The sequence below is a fragment of the Theobroma cacao genome, chromosome 2 (genome assembly GCF_053813885.1).
Source record: "Theobroma cacao isolate CCN51 chromosome 2, ASM5381388v1, whole genome shotgun sequence".
Classification (NCBI taxonomy): Eukaryota; Viridiplantae; Streptophyta; class Magnoliopsida; order Malvales; family Malvaceae; genus Theobroma; species Theobroma cacao.
Genome location: NC_142640.1, coordinates 46,513,415 through 46,540,562, shown reverse-complemented (window position 1 = coordinate 46,540,562; position 27,148 = coordinate 46,513,415). Strand labels below are relative to the sequence as shown.

The following is a 27,148-nucleotide window of genomic DNA, read 5'->3' as shown; positions in this document are numbered from 1 at the left end:
ATCTCATGGCATGTTCCTATCTCAGCATAAATATATACTAATGTTAAGTTGCAATTAAAAGATGACTCCAATGTAGCTAATGTTATTGCTTTTAGCAAGTTAATTGGGTCTTTACAGTATCTTTCTATGACTATACCTGACGTTCCTCATGCTATCAAGAAATTGTCCTAGTTTATGCACTCACCAAGTCAAATTCATTGGTTTAGTCTCAAATGAGTTCTATGATACCTAAACGCCACTATTTACCATGGGTTATTCTTAAAGAAACACTTCTCTCTGCAAATTTTAGCTTTCGATGATTCGGATTAAGAGGCAACTTAGATGATCGATCATCAACCACTGTGTATGTCATTTATCTTGGCAGCAACCCTATCTCTTGGAAATCTTCCAAACAACGATATGTTGCAAGATCAACAACCGAAGCTGAATATAAAGCAATTGTCAACACTACATTAGAACTTCTATGGATTAAAAATCTTTTGCTAGGTTGCATTTCTCATCCTCTCAAACTTTAGTTCTACATTATGATAATGTTGAAGCAACATATTTGAGTGCCAATCCAATAACTCATTCAAGAATGAACACTTAATAGTTGACTACCACTTTGTTCTTCAAAATGTTCAATATGGACAACTCCAAGTTTCTTACATTTCAATTACTGATCAACTTACAAATGTGCTCACTAAGCCTTTACCTCGATCAAGACTTTTATTTCTTCAATCAAAGATAAGTGTTATTGATGGCTCCACCATCTTGCAAGGACATATAAGGAACATGACCAAGTTAGCAAAAAAAGTTAACTATAAGTTAGTAACAATTTCTGCAAATTCTCTCTTGATTACTAAATCAACTCAAGTCACCCAACCAGTTGATTCTATTTTATTCAAATTGTAACAATAGTTTGAATTTGTATTTTAGATATATAACACCTATTGTAAATTAACAAATTAAGGCCGATTTGATATCAACAGTTGTCAAATTTTATAAGCTCTTCTATGGTCTTAAAACAATTCAAGGTTGGATATCTTTATGTAATCTGCTCAATTAAAGTAGTGAAAAAGTAAAGGTACACTCAGGTATTGAAGGCTTAGTATGTTTTATGGTTAAATGATGTTGGGAAACTACTTAAACGCCTTGATGGCATCTTCAAAATGCATACTAATGATTTTATCAATCATTGCAATTAAAAATATTTGGAGAGGTATGTGACAATAATAGTATTCTTAACTTGAAAATATGAAATTTACCTTTTTAAATATGAATGTTATGCAATCATTTTAAAACTTCTACATTGCTTTTACTCATTTTTATTGTATCAAGGAATGTCGAAGTTCCCAAAACTTGGACAATCTCATTTTATTTTGTCAAAAATAAAACTAAAAGCCAAGAAGAAATAGAGAACATTTCAAATGGTAGTGCTTCAGATGCTAAATGTTATGTTAAGAACTCAAAAGTGACTGAGAGCTTGTTGTTGATGAAATTCTAGTCTTTATCATCAAGTGTTGTGAACCACCTTATTTTTTATTGAAGTGGGATAGAATTAGAACTCCTATTTGAGGTGACAGACCAAGAACTCGATATAATTCTATTCCCAAGAAGCTATTTTAGACTAGGAAGGTCAAGCATCAGGAAGACTATTGTCTTAACCATGAAGTTGTTCAAAAAAGAGCAATTACACCATTTTGCAATTGAAGGTTTTGATGAAGTCAACACAAATAACTTTAATGAAGTATATCAAGCAAATAGAATCATGGATGGTATTTGAGGGACTGAAGCAACTGTATTATGCCAACTTTTTGTAATAGTCAATCTTAAACTTTAGTATGTCGTGAAACATCATGTTTTTCAATTGAAAGGTGCGTCTAATACTAAAATAAAATGGCAGCTTCATGGTAGTATAAATACCTTTGAGTTTACGGTTGGCATAAAAATAAATCTATGTTGTAAAAGGATGGATATCTAACGTGATTAATTGTAGTGGTAAAATGATAAGCTGAGACCCAATGGGGCTAGAAATTAGTGGTAAAATGATAGGTTCAGACCCCATGGGGTCTAGAAATTAAGTTTTACTACCCCAAATGTTTGACTACTATGAAGCCTTTTTTTTTAAATTAATTTTCTAATGTTTTAGAATTTATCTTATAAAGTTTGTGATCAAACTTTTTTAAGGTTTATAGGATATAGTGGATAAGAGTATGCAGCGAAATTTAAAATTTTCTAAAACCTCAAACCATAGATCTCTTTAATTGAAACAATCTAAGCATAGTAACAAGAAATTTATGGTTTATCTTAAAAGCCTAAAGTCAAAATTGCTAAGTGACTTCTGATAACTCTATTATATAGATTTATTTTAACACATTTTGAGGGCTTAAGTAGTTAGATCTTTGAGATTTTAGATTTAGATTTAGCATTTAAGGTGTTTTACTAGTTTAAGTTAGATTAAATGTTTTTTATTTTTTTGAAATTTAGTTAGATTACATGTTGAGTAGTTAATTTAAGTTGTTTTAGTTCAATTTTATTTTATTTTGCTTTTAATTTACTTTAAGAAGAGTTATTGTTAATTTCTCTCATGATTTTTGTGCAGAATATTTGATGAGAAAGGTGCATTTGAGTCAAAATAGCATAGGTGTGGAGAAGGCTTTATTCGTACATGCTATAGTAATTCAAAGATAACTTATGTTACAGAAGTCCAATGGGTGTAATTCTTCATCCATTGGAAAGATAAAAGAATGGGATATAATTTTCATGTTTACTACTTTACCCAGTTTGGATAAACTCAAGATGAAAACTATGTCGGAAAATGATGGATGGATGCAGTTTTGCACAAAGTAGTATGGTGACTAGAGGTCGCGGCCTTGAGTTACTGATGATCGCGATGCTAAAGGAGCTAGAGCTGTAGCGTTGGGAAGATTATGGAGATGACTCTAGATGATTGAAGGGCATCATACTTTGGCCCGAGGCTAAAGTGCCACGGTGCCGCGGCACCAAGGAGTCATGGTTGCGGCACAGCCTCGATTTCCAAAAATAAAATTTATGATGGAAATTTGGAAATTAAGGCACCTTGCACATTTTTAAGGGACTTTTTCAGAGCATTCAAGAGAAAGAACAGCAGTAGGTTTTTTGGAGAATTAGATCTAAGAATTAAGTAAGAAATCAAGAGCAATTGAGAGAAATTCGAGATTAACCAAGCTTCAATATTAGTTTATTTCTCTCTTTTTTGTTATATTGATTTCTTGTTTTGAATTCATGACTGAATTTCTTTGGATATTTTTTTATTTAGATATCAAGAACTAATTTGCTTTTCTAGGATTATAATAAATTTCAACATGTAGTCTAAATTTTTTTTCTCTTTTACTTATCATGAATAGGTATAGTTTTACTTATTCAAATATGTTCTTAATGCCTTTAATTGCTTGATCAACAATAATTGATTTGTAAATCTAATTGAAACTCGGTAGAGAGATTTTAGATTGGATTAAGATTTAAATAGTGTATGTTCACATCACTTAGGTGATCTGAATCACGATTCAGGTAGACCTATGTCAATTTCCATACATAGCCAAATTAGGACACTTGCTTAATGAACTTAATTTAATTGATTTCTATATACATATAGAGAACTAATTAAGTTAGGTATATGTACGAGCATCTCGATGGAGACTTATATATAGTCTTAGATCCTAGGTTAGTAAAACCACCTAAGAAGATAAATAATGAGAGGAATTGGTATCCTAGGTCTTTAGTCTATTGTTCTTCTTGATTATATTTTAGTATTTATTTTAATTTCATTATTAATTAGATTTTTTTTCAATTTTTGGTTACTTAAATAAGATTAATTTGTTATAAAATTTTAGTACTTAGTGAAAATTTAGAAACAAATCCATATGGGGATAATACTTTATTTCTACTATATTACTTGTTTGCAATAGCTTGCATGTACGTGAAAATTTAATATTAAGTTTTTGGCATCATTGCTAGGGATTTTGTTTTCTTTGTTATTTGCTAATATTAAAATTTCACAGAGTAGTCTTAATTTAAATTTTATTTCTTTGTTTTGCAGGTGTGTTTAGTCGTTGCATGAGAAAAATAAAAAGCTTGGAGATTATACCTTGTGATCTAGAAATTAAGAGAACGTTCTGCAAACTTCGATGAGAAAATCAACAAGATTTTGCTCCAATAAATACAATGGCTGATCAACAGAGTGAGTAGTAAATCCAAGAGCATGTAATAGTTGAAAATCATTGCTTAAGAGATTATGTTGTTCCTTTGATACAAAGAATTCCATCAAGCATTCAAAGGCTAGCTATTCAAGCAAACAATTTCGAGATCAAGCTAGCTATCATCACCATGATTCAAACCTCAATCCAGTTTTAGGGCCCTCCAAATGATGATCCAAATGGCCATATATCAAACTTATGGGAATTTTGTGATACATTCAAACACAATGGTGTCACAAATGATACAATTCGTTTAAGGCTTTTTCTTTCTCATTGAGGGATAAAGTTAAAGCATGGCTAAATGCATTCCCCTCTGGCTCAATAATAACATGGGATCTCAAAAGTTCCTTCCCAAGTTCTTTCCTCTAACTAAGACAGCGAAAATGAGGAATGATATTACATCATTCCGACAACAAGATTCTGAATCATTGTATGAGGCTAGAGAAAGATACAAAGAATTACTTCGACATTGTCCTCATCATAGTCTTCCAAAATGGCTTTAGGTCTAGACATTTTACAATGGTTTGAATGGTCATGTCCTAACCATCATTGATGTCGTCGTGGAAGAAGCTTTAATGGCTAAATCAATTGTCGAGGCATACGATTTGTTAAAGGAGATGGCTACAAACAACTACTAGTGGCCAACAAAGTGAGCAATGCATAAGAGAGTACTTGGAATTCATGATGTAAATGCCATGTCAACACTATATACTTAGGTAACAGTTCTAACTAAGACACTTAAATTTTTTGGTACTAACTCCATTCAAAGTCCTTTTGTAACTTGTGAATATTGTGGAGACAATCATGCAAGCCATCAATGCCCAAGTTTGATGGAAATAGTGTAATTTATGGGGACTAGACAACAATATAACCTTTATTCCAACACTTAAAAGCCAAGGCTAAGGAACCATCCAAATTTCTCTTAGGCCAATAATCAAAACTCTTCCTCAACTTCAAGGCTAAATGCACTTCTGAGATTCCAACAGCAAGCCAGAGCACCTATCTAAAAAAAAAAGACCGTTATAGAAGATTTGCTAAGGCAGTACACGACACAGAATGATAACATCATGTAAAATCTAATAGCTTTCATTCAGAGTCAAATAGTATCACTCCGAAACCTTGAAACTCAGGTTGGTTAACTTGCCAATTTATTAAACAATCAACCTTAAGGAACATTGCCTAGTGATACAGAAGCAAATCCAAGGAGAAGGGGCAAAGAACATGTCATGGCCATCACTTTGAAAAGTGGAAAGGAGGTTGAAAGCTGACCACAGAACGTTGCACAAAAGGATAATAGTGTGGAAAGTGGGACTCAAATTTCAAAGTCTAATGAACAGTGTTAAGCAGAAGTGACTAACGCAATTGCACCACCATCACATTTTCCTCAACATTTCAAGAAGCAACAAGAGGAGAGTCAGTTTCAGAAAATTATGGAAGTGTTTAAAAAACTTCACATCAATATTCCATTTGTAAAGGTACTAGAGCAAATTCCTTCATATGTAAAATTTCTAAAGGACATTTTATCCAAAAAGAGGAGATTGGGTGAGTTTGAGACAGTGGCACTCACTAGGGAGTGTAGTGCAATCATTCAAAATAAGCTCCCTCTAAAATTTAAAGACCTAAGTAGCTTTACTAGTCCATGCACAATTGGTGTGTTATTCTTTGTTAAGGCTTTGAGTGATTTAGGGATAAGTATTAGTTTGATGTCGTTGTCAATCTATAACAAGTTAGGTTTTGGGGAGATCAAGCTCGGCACTATGACCTTTCAATTGGTAGATAGAACTCTCATATATCTAAAAGGTATAGTGAAAAATGTGCTTGTAAAGGTGGATAAATTCATATTCCCAACAAGCTTTATAGTTCTTGATATGGAGGAAGATAGAGAAGTTCCTATTATCTTTACGAGACCATTTTTACGCATAGCTAGAACACTCATAGATGTTAAGAAATGAGAACTTACTCTACGAGTAAAAGATCAAGAGGTAACATTTAATATTTTTCAAGCCTGAAAGTTTACTAATGATCATGATGAGTGTTTTGCAATTGATGTGGTAAATAGGGCCACAAGTGAAGTCTTCATGGAAAATCATCCCACTGACCAACTTGAAGTATCATTGATTTTTTAACTTGAGCCCAATAATGAAGAGGTTATAGAATGTGTCAACGCATTGAATGCCCCATCTTAGGTGTTGAGAACTCAGTTTGAGTTGTTAGATTTGTTTCGTCTTCGTCTTCACCAATGAAACCTTCAATTGAGAATCCTTCTAAGTTGGACCTCAAACCATTTTTGAATCATTTGAGGTATGCATATCTTGGATACTCATCTATTCTTTTAGTGATTGTGGCATTTGAATTTACTAACAAGTAGGAAGAAAGTTGCTTAGAGTTTTAAGTGAGAACAAAAAGGCACTTGGGGTGGTCCATAGTTGATATAAAGGGGATAAGTCTTTTAATATGTATGCATAAAATTTTGTTGGAAGGTAATCACAAAGCCACTATCAAGTATCAGAGGGGATTGAATCCAATCATGAAAGAGGTGGTTAAGAAGAAAATAATCAAGTGGCTAGTGTTGGTATCATTTATTTTATTTGGGATAATGAATGGGTAAGCTCGATGCAATGCGTACCAAAGAAAGGTGGGATGACAGTGGTGGCAAACGAAACAATGAGCTCATTCCCACAAGGACAGTCACTAGATGGAGAGTATGCATGGATTGTAGAAAACTGAACAACGCCACAAGGAAAGATCATTTTCCTTTAACTTTCATTGACCAAATGTTGGATAGGTTAGTTGGACGAAAGTATTATTGTTGTTTGGAGAGATACTTAGGATATAATCATATTGCCATAGCACCAAAAGATCAAGAGAAAATAACCTTCACATGTCCTTATGGTACTTTCACCTTTAGAAGGATGCCATTTGGACTGTGTAATGCTCTAGCCACATTTCAATGGTGCATGACGTCTATCTTCTTGGATATGGTGGAGAAAACCATAGAGGTATTTATGAATGATTTCTTAATTATTGGCATAATTTTGATAAATGTTTGTTCAATCTTGATAAGGTGTTACAAAGATGTGAGGAGACAAACTTGGTTTTAAATTGGGAGAAATGTCATTTTATGGTACAGGAAGGCATTGTTCTTGCTCACAAGGTGTTTAGCAAAGGATTGGAGGTGGACAAAGCCAAGATTGAGACCATTAAAAAGCTTCCACTGCCAACCTCGATAAAAGGTATTTAGAATTTCCTTGGACACGTTAGCTTTTATTGATGATTCATTAAGGATTTTTCCAAAATTGATAAATCTTTGTGCAATATTTTAGAAAAAGATATCCCATTTAAATTTGATGATGCATGTCATGCTCCATTTAAAGAATTGAAAAAAAAGTTGACAACTGCACCCATTATTGTAGTTCCTGATTAGTCATTCCCATTTAAGCTTATGTGTGATGCTAGTGATCATGTTGTAGGTGCAGTGTTAGATAGAGAAAGAATAAAATTTTTCACCCTATATGTTATGCAAGTAAAACCTTGATTGAAACCCAAAAGCATTACACCACCACTAAGAAAAAATTATTAACTGTTGTGTATGCATTTGACAAATTTCATTCATACTTGATTGACACTAAAGTTGTTGTTTATAATGACCACTCTGCAATTAAGTATTTGATTGCTAAAAGGAATGCCAAGCCATGATTAATAAGATGGATTCTGTTTCTACAAGAATTAGATTTAGAAATCAAGGATAGAAAAGGTTCAAAAAATCAAGTAGTAGACCATTTGTCAAGGTTAAAGCATGACAACCAAGGTAAGGATGTTCCTTTGATCAACGAAACTTTCTCTAATGAACAATTGTTACATGTTGGTCAAAAAAATTACCCTAGTATGCTAATTATGTCAACTTCATTGTAAGTAAGCTTCTACCTTTAAATATAACTTCTTAACAAAAAAAGAAATTTTTGCATGATCTTAAATTTTATATGTGGGATGAACCATCTTTGTTCAAGCAATGTGCTAACAGAATTATAAAAGGGTGCATTCTAGAAGAAAAAGTTAAAAACGGTTGAGACATTGTCACTCATCAGAATATGGGGGTTCTTCAATCAGGTTTGTATTGGTCAACATTATTAAAAATGCTCATAACTTTGTTTTACATTGTGGTAGATGTCAACGAGTGGGGAACATTTCCAAAAGACATGAGATGCTGCTTAACAACATTTTAGAAGTGGAGATTTCTTATGTTTAGGGAATCAATTTCATAAGACCATTCATATCGTCATTCAACAATCAATACATCTTGGTGGATGTCGACTATGTGTCAAAGTGGGTAGAAGCCTCAACCCTGCCTGCAAACGATGCTAACATGGTGATGAAATTTCTAAAAAAGAGCATTTTCATCAGATTCGGTATACCAAGAGTTATCATGAGTGATGAAAGGAGTCATTTTTGCAATAAATACTTCACAGCGTTACTCGCGAAGTATGGAGTGACACACAAGGTAGCCATAGCTTATCACCCTCAGACATTTGGACAAATAAAAGTGTCGAACCAAAAAATCAAAAGAATTTTAGAGAAAGTGGTATCACCATCAAGGAAGGATTGTCCCAGTAGACTTGAAGATGCATTGTGGGTATATAGGACAGCTTACCAAACTCCAATAGATATGTCCCTATATCGTTTGGTTTTTGGAAAAATGTGTTACCTCTTAGTTGAATTGGAGTATAGTGCATTTTGGATCATCAAGAAATTAAATTTTGATTTACAAGCAATGGGCGAGAAAAGATTGCTTCAATTAAATAAGATGAATGAAATTCGCTTGGATGTTTATGAGAATGCCAAATTATATAAGGAAAAGACAAAAAGATGGCATGATCAAAAGATTGTCGAGCGACATTTTGAGCCAAGTCAGCAAGTTTTGTTGTTCAATTCACGATTAAAGTTATTTCTATGGAAATTGAAATCAAAATGGTTGAGACCCTTTAGTGTATCAAAAGTGTTTCCATATGGAGTAGTGGAAATAGTTGATGGGTTGACCAATGAGACATTCAAGGTGAATGGACAACAATTGAAGCATTACTAAGGAAGACCGACCCCAAACAAGCCCCACAAAAGTTCAGCTAATGACTTTGAACGAAGCGCTTCTTGGGAAGCAACCCAAGTTTCTCAACATAGTTTATTTTAGTCATTACTTTTCATTCATGTTATTTATAAATTTTAACTTATCATTTTTATGTTTCTTTTCTCATTTGATTGTTTTCTATTTGATTTTTACGGGTATTAGGATTACATAAGGTAAGTAAGTAAGTGAGTAATTAAAAAAAAAAAGCAACGTCGTGGCTCTTCGAAGATGCCTCCTCTCATACAAAAGCTTGAAAAGAAGCAGCCACAGCGCTAATTACTCAGCACTACGGCATTGCACAAAGACCCAACCCATACATTAGGCCAAGGCTTGAGTGTTGCAGCACTATGTCAGGGGTTTTTATTTTCAAAAGCTACCGATTTCACTTCTCCTCTAATATTTTCTCATCTTTTAGGGTTCTTTCTCTCTCTAATTTAGGATTTCTTCCTCTCTTATCCACCCACTTCACACCCATCACAAATCTTTTCACTCAATCACTATTTTGTTGCAAGTAAGGTTGTACCATCACGTCATTCTCAACATTTTCTGCATTCTCCATTCAAGTAAGTCACTTTCTTCTATATATTTTCAGATTTGTTAACTTTGAATATTGTGGAAGATATAATGTTGTTGATGAATGGTTAACTTCAATTTTTGCTATATTAGATTAGATGTGTTGGATTTAAATCACTTTACATGGATTTATGGTGAATTTAGTTATTTGATAAGGGTGAATGATGAACATCAAAAATTCTCTTTGGCATGGAATTTTTGGATAGTGCAATATGTGTAATAAAAGAAGAAAAAAAAATTTTGGTTAATCTAATTGGGTTGTGGCTGCTTGTTTTAGGCATAATTACTATCTATTTGTGTGAGAGGGATGGCACCCACGAAAAGAATTCATGGTAGTAGTAGTGGGACTCGATTTGATTGTAGCAAATTTGTGTCTGCTAATGTGGTTGAGAGACATAGCCAATCGCTGGTGTATAAAGTCTTTATTCCGAAACGTGACATTAAAGCTTTTCTTAATAATATCACTCATTACGTGAATTAAAGCCTTTTTTTTATAACTGTTATTGTTAGCACTATATATAAAACCTTTATAATTCATTCAAAAGCTTCTCTTCCTTCCAAGATTAACCCATTATCCTCCAGGGCTTTTCTCTTTAATTCTCCTCTACTCTTTAATTCTCTTCTTATTCTCTTTTACTTATTACGACATTTAGTATTTCAAGAATTGCTCTAATTTTTCTCTTTGTTGTTGGACTTATTTGCAACACTTTCTCTCTTTATTGCAAGAACACCCTTTACGGTAGCCAATGGAGAGTAATAAGTTCCCTAGAAAGCAGACTGGCAATCATCAGCAACTGTAGCAGCAAGACCAGCAAACTTAGCCACTTGAAAGAAACTCTCAGAGTTCAAATCATTAAATGCCTCTTCAAGTGCCGAAACCGCCTTGTGGTAATCATGTTGGCAAATCTTGAGGCGTTTGCGGCTGGCAGTAGAGGTGTTGTCGTTGTTGAGCAGCTCAACAATGTGCATTTAAGCGAGCCAGACCAAAAGAAACATAAGCCAGCTAGTAGGCATCAGCAGCTGCAGTTCGAGGATCAGAGCAGAGAGCCTCAACGCAGAATGTGTAGTTGGATGTTTGGTTGCAAACCTTGTCCACAAGCATTGTTGGGCTGTTGCCGGTGGCTGCAAGGACGGGGAGGGGATGTAACACAAGAAAGAGATTAGCACGAAATGAAAGCTGACAATTTCTTTTGGATTAAATTTGCAGCCTGGAAATTTTTGAAATATTTATGTATAGCCTGCAACAATGTCTACAGTGCAAGCTGTGGGCCATTTTTAAAATATCTTATGGAGTAATAGAATTTCTTTAAAAGAAATCCAATTCTAGAAAACAGGGAGAGTTGAGAGGAGGGCTACAGGCCATAGCCCATAGCAGCATAATTAGCATAATAATATCTAAATCAACTGCTTTAATTCAAAATTATTCACCGACGCTTGTACTTCCCAATGCGTCTAGCCAGCTGCCTATTGGTTAATTATGCCCCTAATTGTCTCTATTTATTTAATTATCAGCCATGAATCCATTGATAAAATTAAAAACTCCAATATAATCCTCTTTGGATAATACTTAATTAATAGAGAGTTGGTGATTAAGATGCAAATCAAAAAAAGAGTAAAAAGCAGTGCATGCAAATAGAATTATTCATAAACAAAATTTGTTTGTAACTAGGATAAGATACAATGCGACGTGCCATATACTTGCCGGTGTCGTTAGTTAAAAAGTGAAATTATTACTCTCTTCTTTAGAGATAGTGGAAAAGACTAAAACGAATGAAAGGGACGAAATCGTCTTCAAATAAAAAAAGAAAAAGAAAGCCTACTGCTAAAGAGACAATTACATCTTCTGCTTTATTTCATATTTACTTTATTACATCTTTAAATAAAGGGAAAAAAAGTGGTATTGTTAAGTAATAAATACACTTGCTAGTAAGTGTACAGTGTTTTGTGTAAACCAGGCCGTGGATGTCAGTGCAAGTCTCTCGTTTATAAGGAAACTTCAAGAGGCATGCAGGTTTTTTCATTAATGAAAATCTTCAAGTTTTTAGAAAAAAAAAAAAAAGTAAATATTTTCTAAGTGCAAAAGAAAATGGTTGGCCTTTTAACTTTTAAAAGGCCAAAAAAAAAAAGGCAAAAGAATTAGAGGAGACTTTTTAAGTCAATAAGGGTGTGGAAGTCGATGAGACCCATATGTTTTTTTAATTCTCTTTATAAGGTTTCTTCGTGTCATTCGACGATCGTACAAAGATGACAATGGAAGTGGCTCTCTGCCTCTGTTGGTAAAGTCTGTTAAGTGTGATAAGGATTGATAATGTATGTTAGTGCTTGTACTGCAGATTCCTAGCTTTGCTTCTATATTTGCTTTCATATTCCCCTTCCTTTGCAGCTAAGAAACCCCCAGACTTTGCACTCTTTTATTTTGTTTTGTGGGTTCTTTTAAAGGGTGAGGGCTGAAACGGGTTTCTATAACTCTCTGTTTTTTTACTACAGATATTCAGAGGAAAAGATGGGTGGTGAATGTTCAAGTAAGAATAGAGTAGTGACTAAAAAGAATCTGGGTTTTATTGATACTGTGTTTTCATGGTCTCTTGACGACATATTCAATGATAACCTCTACAAGGATCAGGTGGGTTTACTTTATCCTCCATCATCATCATCATCATCATCATACTTGATTCTTTGATTTTCTTTTTTGTTTATTAAAATCTTATGTTTATCATATTATTTTGCAGTTTTTTTTAATATCTTGCACTTTTATAGAAGTTGAATATCTATTGCAGAGGTTTTGGAAGGAGATGCTTTTAAAAGAATTGCTGTAGTAGTTACAGCTTAGAAGAATATTTTCTTGTTTGGGTTGGGCTTTTTCTCCAGCCCAAGCCCTTTTCTGCGTACATTTCTCATGTGCTTCTTGCTTTCTCTCCTGCCCAACTTTTATGGATATAGCTATGGACTTACGGCGGCACGCCAGAAGTGGCATATTGTTTACGTTGGTAGTGAATTGAGCATAACTGAAGTTTGCTAAAACATGGCACAATAAGACTTGTGAAGTTTGCTAAACGGAATTAGCAACAAAAGGCTGCTTAAAGTATATAACTTGGTATTTTCTTACAATTAAACTCTTCTGAAATTTTACTACTAAAATCATGTCTTAGTGTAGGTTTTGTTTATCAAATAAAATACTTTAGAACTTTAAATTGCTCATGAGTTGATCTTGAGCTCGCTTAATTAAACCAGAGAGCTGAACAAAGATTGAACACCATAAATTTGTTTAATGATTGAGCTTTGTATCAAGAGGTTGAAATTTCCTTCAGCTTAAGTTGACCATGGGGAATCATCCTCTTTTATAAACCCAATCCCGAACTGGTTGCTATGTGTCCATGCATGTTAGCTCATTTTTTATCCTTAATTATGTAGTTTGCACTTAGCTCCCTTTGGCTTTCCATTTGCATTAGGTTTTGCGCTTGAGTTATTTATTTTCAAATGCCGTGGAAAAAGATATAAGAGGTTTGTTACTGGCTTAATCTGCCTAAATGGCTGTCCATACATGCTTTTGCTTGTATATGTCTGAATCAGTTGAGCTATGTCAAGAATTGAACTCTCGTTACTTTTTCTGCTTTCTCAATTATAGTTGTGTATTGACTGCTTTGGATTCATATGATCTTTCACATTTAATCTCAATTTCTAGGTGGAAAAAATTCCAGTTTCATTTCAAAGCACGGAACATTATCTTGGGTCATATGTTTTGCCATTGTTGGAAGAGACGCGAGCAGCAATACGTTCATCTATGGAAAGTATAGCTAGAGCGCCTTATGCTGAAGTGACATATCTTAACGAGGCAAAGCCACATGGCACATTATCGTTTGATGTAAATGTTGATTACTGGAGAAACAGGTTCAGTGATCGTGTGAAGGAACCATACAAAACATTGCCCGGAGATATTTTCGTCATAGCAGATGCTAAACCTGAAACTGAGTCTGATTTACAAAGGGGAGGAAGAACCTGGACATTTGCTTTAGTCACTAATATTACAGCGGACGAGGATGAGGATAATAGCTCATCTACTTCCTTCAAAGTGAAGGCACAGGAAGACATTGCATCCAAAGATGAGATGCAGAACTCGCTATTTGTAATTTTCCTGAGGAATGTAACCACAGGGAGACGAATATGGAATGCATTGCACATGAAGGGAAACCTAAACATTATCAAAGAACTTTTGCCCACTGGTTCTGTGGTATGTTTCATTAGTTTCATATGTTTCAAAGTGTAACTGCGGGACCAGTTTTGTGAATTTATTTTTGTTGTTGTTGTTATTTTGAAGAACAATTTTTTGAGGAATTTATAGTTGTTTTACCTTTGTATAATTGCTGGAATGAATTTTTATTCAAATTTCATGTTGTATACAGGTAGAAGAAAGCCGCAGTCTTTGTTCCTCACAGAATGATGGAACCGTGAATGACATTTTTCTGACAAGTTTGCTGTCTCAAATGAACGAATCTCAAAGGAAGGCAGTTTTGGCTTGTCTTAACAAAGTGCAGTGCAACCACAGGGCTCATGTGGAACTTATTTGGGGCCCACCGGGAACTGGGAAAACTAAAACTGTTAGTGTGCTGCTGTTTACTCTGTTGAGAAAGAAATATAGGACACTAACTTGCGCCCCGACAAATGTTGCCATTACAGAAGTAGCTTCACGTGTCCTAAAGCTGGTAAAAGAAGCTAAGAAAACACCCTCTGTTCCAGATGATCTATTTTGTTCCCTGGGAGACATCCTCTTATTCGGCAGTAAAGAGAGACTTAAGGTTGGTACCGAGATTGAAGAAATATTTCTGGATTATCGTGTAAAAAGGCTCACAGAGTGCTTAGGCCCGCTGGGTTGGTGGCACTGTTTTACTTCAATGATAACTTTTCTTGAAGATTGTGTCACTCAGTACCATATTTTCTTGGAAAATGAATCAATCAAAGAGAGGGAACATGGTCGTGAAAATGAAAACCATGAGAAAGAGTGTTGCGGTGAAACTGATTTTAAGAAGGCGAAACACAAATCATTTCTTGAATATGTAAGAGAAAGATTTGTCTCTACAGCAGACCCACTGAGAAGATGTGTCTCGACTTTACACACCCATGTACCCAAAATCTACTTTCTGGAACATAATATCCAAGAATTCGAAACTCTTTTTGACTTGCTTGATTCTTTTAGAACTGTGCTGTTTCGTGAGGATGTAGTTTCTGAAGAAGTGGAGGAGCTCTTTTTACTTTCGACAGATGTTAAATTGCTTCGCCAAAATGCCGAAACATCACTCTTGCTGTGCTCGGTAAGAAGCCAGTGTCTTTCTGTTTTGAAAGCCCTCCGTGATTCTCTTCAGGAACTCAAACTACCAAGTGCCAGGAACAAGGATTCGATAATACGATTCTGTTTTCAAACAGCGTCCTTACTCTTTTCCACTGCATGCGGTTCACATAAACTCTATAAACTTGAAATGAAACCACTGAATGTGTTAGTGATTGATGAAGCAGCACAGTTAAAAGAATGTGAATCAGCCATACCCTTGCAACTGCCCGGTATAGCACATTCCTTTCTTATTGGTGATGAATGGCAATTGCCTGCTACAGTTCTAAGCAATGTATGTAAATTAGACTTTCTTTGTTGTCTTCCATTCCTCTCTAATGTTCCTTTGCAATTTCTCCCCTCCTTTATTTTGAGAAAAAAGTTTATTAATTTTTCTCTTGTTTTTTTATAGGTTTCTGATGAAGCTGGCTTTGGAAGAAGTTTATTTCAAAGGCTAACGACATTGGGTCACTCAAAGCACCTTTTGAATATTCAGTACAGAATGCATCCGTCAATCAGTTGCTTTCCAAATGCAAGGTTCTATTCTAACCAGATCTTGGATGCACCGTGTGTTAAGCATAGGAGTTATGAGAAGCATTATCTTCCATGGCCTATGTTTGGTCCTTATTCCTTCATAAATGTCTGCGGAAGAGAAGAAGTTGTTGATGCTGGATATAGCCATAGAAATATGGTTGAGGTAGCTGTTGTGCAGAGGTTGGTGCGAACTCTGTACAAAGGTAATTATAACAAGCTTAATTTGTAGAATTTTTTTTGAAGATATTGTTTCACTTAAAGCTGGATTTTATCAATTAACTGGCTTATGCCTTTTGACTTCCAGTGACTGGCATTGGCCTTTAAGGAGATAGTTCACTATGAGTGCTGATGAGGCCTTCTCTCTTCTTCCTATTCAAATCAGAAAGCATTCTTGTATTATTAGATTGATTTGTATTTGTTGCTTTTGCGTACAGCATGGAATGGCTCAAGAGAGAAGCTCAGTGTTGGTATAATCTCTCCCTATGCTGCTCAGGTTGTTGCAATTCAGGAGAAACTTGGTGGGAAGTATGAGAAAATTGATGGCTTTGTAGTGAAGATGAAGACAGTTGATGGGTTCCAGGGTGGTGAGGAAGATATTATAATAATATCAACTGTGAGATCAAATAGTTCAGGTGCAATTGGGTTCATGTCAAATCCTCAAAGAACAAATGTTGCTCTTACAAGGGCTAGGTATTTCCCTAGATTAACTTGTTTCCCTTCAGTTTTTGCAATTCTGTGAATAGTTGCAATCTGTTACTGGGTTTTCAATGCCTTCTCAGGCACAGCCTCTGGATTTTGGGGAATGGAGGAACGCTGGCACAAAGTGAATCTGCTTGGGAGGCTTTAGTTCATGATGCAAAGGCACGTTATTGTTTTTTTAATGCTGATGAAGACAAGGAATTGGCAAACACCATTCTAGATGCCATGAAAGATTTAAATCAACTTGATGACTTGCTTAATGGCGACAGTGTTCTTTTCAAAAGTGCTAGGTGGAAGGTATGTAACTTACCCTGGCTAAAACTTGCTTCTATCAAGTTGTCAGCATTAATTTATATTTGAAGTTTGTACATTTGACATGAAAACTTATGTTATCTTACATACTGGCAACCTTTTTTATCAGTATATTTTAGTTAATGAGACTCCATTAAAGAATATTTATACTAAGTGGTAAAAATTATTTTCTTTTTGTTTCCCATGGCTTGAGGTTCTTTTCAGTGATTACTTTAGAATGTCATTTGGGAAGCTGAAATCTGTCCAGACCAAGAAATCAGTTTTAAACCTTCTACTAAAACTTTCCAGCGGCTGGCGACCTAAGAAGAGAAATGTGGATTTAATTTGTGAAAGCTCTTCTATGGTCTTGAAACAATTCAAGGTTGAACATCTTTATATAGTCTGCTCAATTGATGTAGTGAAGAAGCATAGGTACACTCAGGTATTGAAGGCTTGGGATCTTTTGCCGTTAGAGGATATTGGGAGACTGGTTAAGCGCCTCGATGGCCTCTTCAAAATGTATACTGATGATTTTATCAGTCGTTGCAATGAGAAATATCTGGAGGGGTATGTGACCATAATGATATTACTAACTTGTAAATATGAAATTTTCCTTTTTTGAATGTGAATGTTATGCAATCATTTTAAGACTCCTACATCATTTTTACTTTTTTTTATCGTATCTAGGGATTTGGAAGTTCCCAAAACTTGGACAACCTCATTTGAGATTGTCAGGTATAAGGCACTAAGCCAAGATGAAAGAGAGAACACTTCAAATGGCAGTGCTTCAGATGGTAGATGTTATGTAGAGAACTCAAAAGTGAGTGAGAGCTTGCTGTTGATGAAATTCTACTCTTTATCATCGGGTGTTGTGAACCACCTTCTTGCTGATCAGGATGGGAGAGAACTAGAACTCCCATTTGAGGTGACAGACCAGGAACGCGATATAATTCAATTCCAAAGAAGCAGTTTTATACTAGGAAGGTCAGGCACTGGGAAGACTACTGTCTTAACCATGAAGTTGTTTAAGAAAGAACAATTACACCATTTAGCAACTGAAAATTTGGATGAAGTTGACACAAATAACTCTAATGAAGTCTGTCGGGCAAACAGAATCATGGGTGGTATTGGAGGGACTGAAGCGACTGTATTGCGCCAGCTTTTTGTAACAGTCAGTCCCAAACTTTGTTATGCTGTGAAACATCATGTTCTTCAATTGAAAAGGTGAGTTTGGATAATGAGTTAAAATGATAGCTTCGATGTGGTATAAAACTTAGAGTTTGCAATTGGCATAAAAATAAATCAAAATATAACTTCATTATCTCGGCACAAAAAGCTGATAATCTTTCATGTGCAATTTTTCAGAAGTTTGAAACAATAAAATCTTTGAGAAGATTTACATCTAAAATGCTGGCAAGTCTTTTTTTTTTTTTTAGTACCTAATCTATATTAAATATCTGTGGACTTGCAAGTTTTTCAAGCTTTAGAGCAAGAACTGCAGAATTGCATATCATAGCATTTCGAATTGAATAAAGACGTCTACTGTTTATAAGTCTGCAAAGTGTTTTATTTACTGTTTATTTTCAGATCTTTGATAGTCTTTTGTCTATGTGTATATGTCCTAAATTAATAATGGTTGCTGCTTATATATGGTAAAGTTCAAAGGTTCTTTTTATGTCCGTGATCATAGATGGTTGCAAGAGTGTTGCAAGTTGCACTCTTTTTCTTATGTACAAATAAGTTGCAATTTTATAAATAATTCAAAGTTGATTAGTTTGGTTCTGACTTCTCATGTAAATTAATTTGATCAACTTGATAATGTAATACTCAACTCCGGGACTTTATTCAGCTGCATGGAGGTTTTTTTTTTTTTTCTTTTTTCCCATTGTCACAAGCCTTGTTAAATATACAGGTTTGCCAGCGGGGGAGATTATTCTCAAGAGAGTGCCTTGGAAGATGTGGACGATATTGATGGTGCAGCACAATTCAAGGATATTCCGGATTCATTTGTTGATATTCTTCCTAAGGCATACCCTCTCGTTATAACTTTACAAAAGTTTCTGATAATGCTTGATGGAACAATCGGTAACTCTTTCTTTGAGAAATTTAATAACGCTAAGGAGCTATCAATGTTAAATGGGGAAGTTGAGAATGCACCAATTTTCTTACGAAACTTTATAAGAACAAGGGAGGTCAATTATGAAAAGTTTTGTTCAACTTATTGGCCCCATTTTAATGATAAGCTGACAAAAAGCCTTGACTCATCCAGAGTCTTCACAGAGATAATGTCTCATATAAAAGGTGGCTTGAGGTCAGGGGATTCTTGTGATGGTAGACTCAATGAGGAGGATTATGTAAAACTATCTGAGGGTAGAGTGTCTATCTTAAGTGGACATGAGAGGCAGATGATATATGATATTTATCAAGATTACGAAAAAATGAAAAGAGAAAACGGAGATTTTGATATGGCTGATCTTGTGATTGATCTTCATCGTCGACTTCAAAATGAAAGGTATGAGGGTGACATAATGGATTTTGTTTATATTGATGAGGTGCAAGATCTTACAATGAGGCAAATTGCTCTTTTCAAACATGTTTGCAAAAATGTAAGCGAAGGCTTTGTTTTTTGTGGGGATACAGCACAAACTATTGCCAGGGGTATTGATTTTAGGTTTGAAGATATACGATCCCTTTTCTACAATGAGTTTGTTTTGGAATCAAAATGTCAAGCAGATGATGGGAAAAAAGGGAAAGGTCAAATATCTAAAAAATTTCAGTTGAGCCAGAATTTTCGTACACATGATGGTGTCCTAAGGTTAGCGCAGAGTGTCATCGACCTTCTTTACCGTTTCTTTCCTTCGTTTGTTGATATATTATCCCCCGAAACTAGTCTTATATATGGAGAAGCCCCAATTTTGCTTGAATCTGAGAATGAGGACAATGCTATTGCAACAATATTCAGGAACCATGGTAATGTTGGGGGACATATGGTTGGATTTGGAGCAGAGCAGGTCATATTAGTACGAGATGATCCTGCTAAGAATGAAATTTCAAAGTATGTCGGCAAGCAAGCACTTGTTCTGACTATAGTGGAATGCAAAGGTTTAGAGTTTCAGGTATTTGTTGTTTCCTAATTATTCTTGTGTTCCATTATTGTATGATCTGCATTTTTTTTCCCTGTAAGGTGATTTTAATTTATTTAAAAATAAACGCTCATTAAAAGTTTTCTGTTGTTTAGTTAATCTTTTATTTTTCTACAAGTTCAGAACCTCAGATCAAGTCTGTTGGCTTGTGTTTGACAAAAATTAGGTTTATTCCTTGTGCGTTTGTATGTTTAATAATTGTTATGGTCCACATGCATCTATCTTAACAGGGCCTTCTTTCTGTCTCCCTAGTGTTTGTTTTTGAGAATGTAAATTGATTCATCCATGCCATGCTTTTGTATATTTTATTTCTGTAGGATGTATTATTATACAACTTTTTTAGTTCATCACCTTTAAAGAGTCAGTGGAGAGTTGTATATGCATACATGAAGGAGCAAGGCTTGCTTGATGCCAGTTGGTCATTTCCAAGTTTCAAACCGGAAAAACACAACATTTTGTGCTCCGAATTGAAGCAGTTATATGTTGCTATCACTCGCACAAGGCAAAGACTGTGGATTTGTGAAAATGTAGAAGAGTTTTCCAAGCCTGTGTTCAACTACTGGAAGAAGAAGTGCCTTGTTCAAGTTAGGAAGCTGGATGATTCACTTGCACAAGCAATGCAAGTTGCAAGCAGTCCAGAAGAGTGGAAGTCACGTGGTCATAAGGTATGTTCTTGCTTGTCTTTAGAAGGCGGTCTATAACTGATCTGGTTGTTGCTCTTGCCAGATAATTCTTGTTTGTAATTCCCATTAACTCAATTTTGTTAATTTTTTTTGCTTAATCTATTGTTAATCATTTTCATACATGATTGAACCCATTTTTCAATGGGTTTAGGACTACCAATTTTGCAATGAATTAACATTTGTGCAAATTTAACAGCTCTTTTATCCCAATATTTTGTGTCCTGCAGCTGTTGCGGCAAGGTAACTATGTGATGGCAACAATGTGCTTCGAAAGAGCACATGATACATATGGGGAAAAACTGGCCAAGGCTTTTGGACTTAGGGCAGATGCTGACCGCTTGCATGGTTTAAATCCTGAAATGTCTTCTACTGCCAGGAGGCAGGCTGCTGAAATTTTTGATTCCATCGGCAAGGCTGAGCATGCTGCAGATTGCTTTTACATGTTAGAGGAGTATGAAAAAGCAGGTGCAGTTCCAGTTCCCTCCTTTTACCTTGTTTATATTATTTTCTTGTAAACATGAATGTGAAATGTTAACCTCGACAGCTCTGACAGTCTATGATTTCTATATTTTTTTTTTTCCAGAAGACACTTGCTTTCTTCTAATGTGTTCAATAACTTCTTTCCACAGAGTAAGATAAGGAACAAGATTATTCGATTGCAGCTTTCTAGATTAGATGCTGATGCTCTTAGCATTTTCATTTCTCAAAAGCATTATATTTCAGAATAAAAAATTCTCCATTTTATTTGTTGGAACATCCTTGTCTTTCCAAGATGGGTCTTCATGGAACTTTTGTTTTGTGTTCATTAGTGACTAAAAAATAAATTTTCTTTTTTTTTTTCTAATACAATTATATCATGCTTTAGTCTAGGATTATTTATATGCTCTTATTTTGTGTTTATGTGTGTGTGCATATATCTGTACAAGGGTTCATGGACATTCTGAAAGTAATGTTTTGGAAATGCAGGTCAAATATATTTGGAAAAATGTGGGGAATCTGCTCTATCAAGAGCTGCAGAATGTTTTCTTCTTGCTGGATGTTACAAGGCTGCAGCAGAAGTGTATGCAAGAGGCAACTATTTCTCAAAATGCTTGTCTGTTTGTACCGAAGGGAAACTCTTTGACATGGGCTTGCAGTACATTCAGTACTGGAAACAGCATGTAAATGTGGATGACAAAATAGTTACTAGAAATGAGGATATAGAAGAGCTGAAACAAAAGTTTTTGGAGAGCTGTGCACATCACTATCATGAGGTTAATGACAAGAGAACAATGATGAATTATGTCAAAGCTTTTGATTCAATGAGTTCAAGACGAACATTCTTGCAGTCGTTAGAGTGTTTTGATGAGCTTCTGTATCTGGAAGAAGAATCAGGGAAATTCTTGGAGGCAGCAAACATTGCAAAGTTGAGAGGTGAACTTCTACTTGGGGCTGATCTGCTTGGGAAGAGTGCACAATTTGAGGAGGCCGCAATTCTTATTCTCTGGTTTGTGTTTGCGAACTCTCTTTGGTTAGCTGGGAGCACAGGATGGCCATTAAAGCAGTTCACAGAGAAAGAGAAGCTTCTAACAAAAGCCAAGTCATTTGCAAAGAAGTTGTCAAACCAATTTTATGGGCTTGTTTGTTCAGAGGCTGACATTTTACTGAATAAGCCAAGCAACTTATTCTTGATGAAACAATATTTAAGTGCTTCTCAGAGGCACAAGAGTACCCGAGGTGAAGTATTAACTGCTCGAATGATTCTAGATCATCATCTTCAATTAAATAACTCAAAATATGAATGGGTAGATGAATTGGTCTTTGATCTAGCAAGCTACTCAGAAGAGCAAATTTCTAGTAACCAGGTTACCACCGAGACACTGGTCTACTTTTGGAATTTCTGGAAGGATAAAATTATGCAGATATTTGAGTATCTTGATCATGCTGAAATCCAAGATATTAGTGATTACAGAAGATATGAAGAATTCTGCTTGAATTATTTTGGTGTGTGGAGACATTTTAATAATCGACATACTGTCTATCTTGTGCTGAATTCCGATGCTGAATGGCTGAGAAAACTGGATTACAAATATGTTTGCAGTAACCAGAAGCAGGTTTCTATGTCTTGCCATCAATTTGTCTCAGCTGCAAGGAGTTATTGGTGTTCAGAACTACTCTCTGTTGGCCAGCAAGTTTTGACAAAGCTTGAGAAATTCTATAATTTCCCACAAAAAAATTCTCCGTCATCCTTCTATCAAAGCAGGTCTCTTACTCATATCTACGAGGTCGCAAGTTTTCTCTTGAATTGCAAGTTTCTGAACAATCAGCGTGTGGACAAGGCTCTGATGAAATTTGTTCAACTTTCAACAGAGAACTTCTTTGGCTATATATTTCCTCTTGATTGGCGAGAATCACTGAGGGAGAACATGATCTCTCTGAGGGGAACTGAAATCTCAAAGAATTTACTTGAAGAGGTTATATTTGGAAAAATCAGGTCAAAGAATCGGTTGTCTTATGGGGAAACTGGAATGGTGGCATTGATAATTCTTGGATCTGATCAGCTAAACAATGAACTCTATGGGAAGATTCTTGAAGGCTTAAAATGGAATACAGAATGGAAGAACTTCATTGGGAGTCTCAAAGAGGATAGAGGTTCTACTCCAGTTTCTGCAACTGGCCCTATCAATAAATTTCTTGGGGGGAATAGAAGCTCAGAATCGACAACTGGATCTTCTTCTGCTGGTCATATTGAGGAAAGTGGGAATGAGAATCAAATTATTTTCAAGTTCCATGAAGCTTTACAAGTTACGTATAAAGCTAACTGGAGGCACATATCTGATTACATTTCACCAGTTTGTTTCTTGTATCTTGTTGAGCGCTATCTGGTTTTGTTATCCTACTTCAAAGGATACTTTTTCACTACCAAGGCTACTTTTGTCGAATGGCTTATCTACCAGGATGGGATACCCAGCTCAGCTTCCAGTTTTGTGGCTGTTAAGCAGCAATCTTTGGAAGATATTCTTAAATTTGTAATTGAAATGATCCAGCAGTTACTCTATTGTAAGCAAGAGACAGTAGCTTGGATCAGAAAATTTCATACAAATGTGAAGGGGAACCATTCACTGGTGGTTTTGAGATTGGTTGTCATAATGTGTTTGCTTCATTTGAACTTTCATAAGTGTCCCAATTTACGTAAGTGTCTCAATTTGCTTTTTGACTTGCTGGGTCAACAGCATGTTACAGAACTACTGCCGTGGGATTTCTGTGATGCTCTTTGGAGATGGCGGAGACATAATTCTCTGAATATTGATATAAATGTGCTTGGTCAAGCATTCAAAAAGATCAGAAACCCTCTCACAATTGTGAGCATGGGGGGAAACTGTCCAAATTTTGCATGCCAGGATGTTATATTTGTTGATATGAAGGTGAATCCATGCAAGGAGGAAATATTAAGAGTCTTGTTCCCTAAAGCTGCTAATTTGTGTGGTGAAGTACTTCCTCCGGCCAGTTACGATGATGGGAAGAGCTCAAAGGTTGTTCCAAATTTAAGCTCTGGTTGTCTGCCAGATCAAGACTTGAATGCACAGAATCAAAATAACAGTGACATGCTGAGCTCAAAGGTTGTTCCAAGTTTAAGCTCTGGTTGTCTGCCAGATCAAGACTTGAATGCACAGAATCAAAATGATAGTGACATGCTGATTAACCATGTCAAGTTTTGGGAAATTTTTGAAGCATTTAAGGCACTGGGTGACATCAGAGATCAATGGACCATTATGTTAAATGCTTCAAAAATGAGGGTAATTGTTATAAGCATGTGATTAGACAAGCATTCTCAAATGCCTTGTTTTCCTTGTAATTAATGTTGCTGGTATTATTTTATCTGTTATTATCATATTTATTGTTATTTTTGTGTTATCTCATCATCACTTTTTACTGAACTTTTTAGGGGTACCTAGGAAAATGTATTTTCCTCCTAAATGCTGCAGCAGAAGGATGTTTGCAGAAGAAACCTGCGGGTAGTGAAGACGACGACTTCTCAAGGGAGGCAATCAGCATGCTAGATGAAATGAAGCAACTCCATACTCAACTGGAACCGAGGTCAGTGCAATGCATTAATTGCCTTCTCCATATTCCATATGTAGTTGTATGACTCCATCTTTACACCAAATGATCAGTGCACAGTATTTCCTTAGAAGTTCGTTCGGCTGCTTCCTTTTTTCAGTGAGCTGAAACTTGAAGGTAGCATTTCAATAATTGGAGCCCTTTGCGAGGAGCTACATTCAAGGAGGTCTTCACTGGAGCCTCTTCTGCAGCAGCTATTCTTGCAGCAAGATGAAAATCTTATATCTGATGAATCTGGTGGTCAATGTGACGAGGAAGAGATTGGCAGTAAGGCCGAGGAATGTAGCGAGGGTAAGAAGCCAGCTTCAGAAGCTATTGTGACTGGCAGATCCCAAGGGAAGAATAAATCCAAGAAAAACAAGAAGAATCGTGGCCGAAAACTTAAGTAGATAAGCATTCCCTTAAAATCTAGAGGGTGTATATAAGTTGAGAACTTAACTATCTATATTCACAGAAGTATATAACGTACTTTGCTTATGGCATAGACCTTTTTATTTTTGGAGAGTTATCAAAGAGCTCGTGCAATGACTTGAACTATGAACCACTGCATCTTCTTTATTTTATGAACTTGATGGTGGAATCTATAGTCTCAAGTGGGTTTGCAGCAAACCACCCAATCAGACGCGGAGGGAGGGGGGCTAGTAGGGGCCGCCCCCCACCCTCCAAAGTTCCAAACATTTATAATATTTTCATTGTTTTTTTTTAAATATTTATAATTTTATCTTTATTTATTAATAAATTTTATAATTTCATTTTTTAAATATTAAATTTTTATTTTTACTCCTTCAAACTTAAAATCTTAATTCCGTAACTGCACTCAATGTTTGCTTCACGCCACTCTACCTAGCCCTTTACCTTACCTTTGGAAGCAAGGGTAGTATGAATGATGGAGTTCCATTTCTTCGAGACCAGGCTAGCAAAGGATCTGTAATTGTGCCAGCACCATAGCTCTTGGGCTTCCATTCTAGGCTTTGTTAGTATTTACATGCAATATGCATGATTAACACTTGTACAGAACCACCAAGTGTTTAACATGCGATTACATACCATTCTAGTCTTTGTTAGTATTTACATACAATATGCATGATTAACACTTGTACAGAACCACCAAGTTAACATGCAATGCTTACACATTCAAGGACATGGAGCAGCAACATAGACTCTGGTTTACTAAACCAGTACAACGAAGCAAAATGGACACATGTCCAACACTTAGTTAAACAAGAAACAAGACTCAAGCTAGTTTTTATCTCGACACTCCTCTTAAACACTAGCTTGGTGAACATTCAGTTTGTTTCTCAGTTCCTCAAACATGGGCAAAGGCAGTGGTTTAATCAAAATGTCTGCGAGTTGATCACTAGAGCTGTAGTGTTGAATGGATATCTCTTTATTCTTCTCAACTTCTCTCAAGGCATGATATTTAATCTTGATATGTTTTGTCTTGCTGTGAAAAACAAGATTCTTCACCATAGCAATAGTAGACTTATTATCTACATTCAGTTTAGCTGGGGGCACATGAAGAAAACCAAGATCAGTTAATATTTTCTTCACCCAGATGGCTTGATATGCAACTATAGCTGCTGCTATATACTATACTTCTACAAAGGATAGAGCATTTGTCTCTTGCTTCTTTGAGCTCCAACAGAAAGCACCATTTCCATGAGAAAACACATCCTGAAGTGCTCTTGCAATCATCAATACATCATGCCCAGTCACTATCAAAGAAGCCAACTAAATCAACTGATTTTGCATCAAAATAAGTGAAGTGAAGGCATAGATCAATAGTCCCTCTTAAATATCTGAGAACTCTTGTAGCTACTAAAAAATGTTTAGTTGTACGTACCTGTATAAATCTCGACAAATAGTTCACAGCAAACATAAAATCAGGCCTTGAAGCACAGATATAAAGCAATGATCCTATCAAACTTCTAAATGATGAAAGATTTTTAAGTTTAGATCCCTTACCAACTGGTAGCTTCTCATGAGTAACAAAAGGAATTCCTGCAATTTTGCACTCACACATATTAAACTTGTTCAGAACTTCAACAATATAACTTGATTGAAGTACATGGATCCCTGTATTGTCTTGAAGAATCTGTAATCCTAGAAAATAGCTCATCTGTCCAAGATTAGTCATTCTAAATCTGTTTTGCATTTAAAACTTGAATTTTGCAATTTTTTCTACATCTCCTCCTGTAACTAACATATCATCTACATATAATGAGATGACCAATGGATTTTGGACACTTGTTTTCTACACATACAAGGTTGCTTCATTGCAGCTTTTCTGAAATGCTTGACTCTTCAAATATTCATCAATCTTGCAATACAAGGCATGTGATGCCTGCTTCAAATCATAAAAAGCTTTATGGAGTTTATACACCTTGTCTCTGTTGGACTCAAACTCAAAGCCATAAGGTTGCTCAATAAAGATTTCTTCTTGCAAATCACCATTCAAGAAAGTAGAT

At 35.5% G+C, this 27,148-nt stretch overlaps 1 protein-coding gene, 1 non-coding gene and 1 pseudogene across 2 annotated transcripts; 1 reads left to right on the top strand and 2 right to left on the bottom strand.

Moving 5' to 3' along the window:
- Nucleotides 1–4,597: 4,597 nt before the first annotated feature.
- LOC148764333 (small nucleolar RNA R71) lies at nt 4,598–4,704 on the bottom strand. The gene has a single exon (XR_016025008.1). It is a non-coding gene; the product is annotated as a small nucleolar RNA R71 (small nucleolar RNA).
- Nucleotides 4,705–10,578: 5,874 nt separating this feature from the next.
- LOC148764332 (cell wall / vacuolar inhibitor of fructosidase 2-like) lies at nt 10,579–11,272 on the bottom strand (annotated as a pseudogene).
- A 1,003-nt stretch (nt 11,273–12,275) lies between these two features.
- On the top strand, nt 12,276–25,221 carry LOC108660981 (uncharacterized). The gene is made up of 14 exons (XM_018116364.2): nt 12,276–12,532; nt 13,592–14,137; nt 14,310–15,524; nt 15,642–15,966; nt 16,198–16,453; nt 16,543–16,759; nt 16,968–17,320; nt 17,441–17,977; nt 18,666–19,869; nt 20,214–20,561; nt 20,807–21,044; nt 21,546–24,355; nt 24,505–24,656; nt 24,781–25,221. The coding sequence occupies exons 1-14, from the start codon at nt 12,413–12,415 to the stop codon at nt 25,067–25,069; spliced, it is 8,610 nt and encodes a 2,869-aa protein (XP_017971853.2). The 5' UTR covers nt 12,276–12,412; the 3' UTR covers nt 25,070–25,221.
- The last annotated feature ends 1,927 nt before the right edge of the window (nt 25,222–27,148 follow it).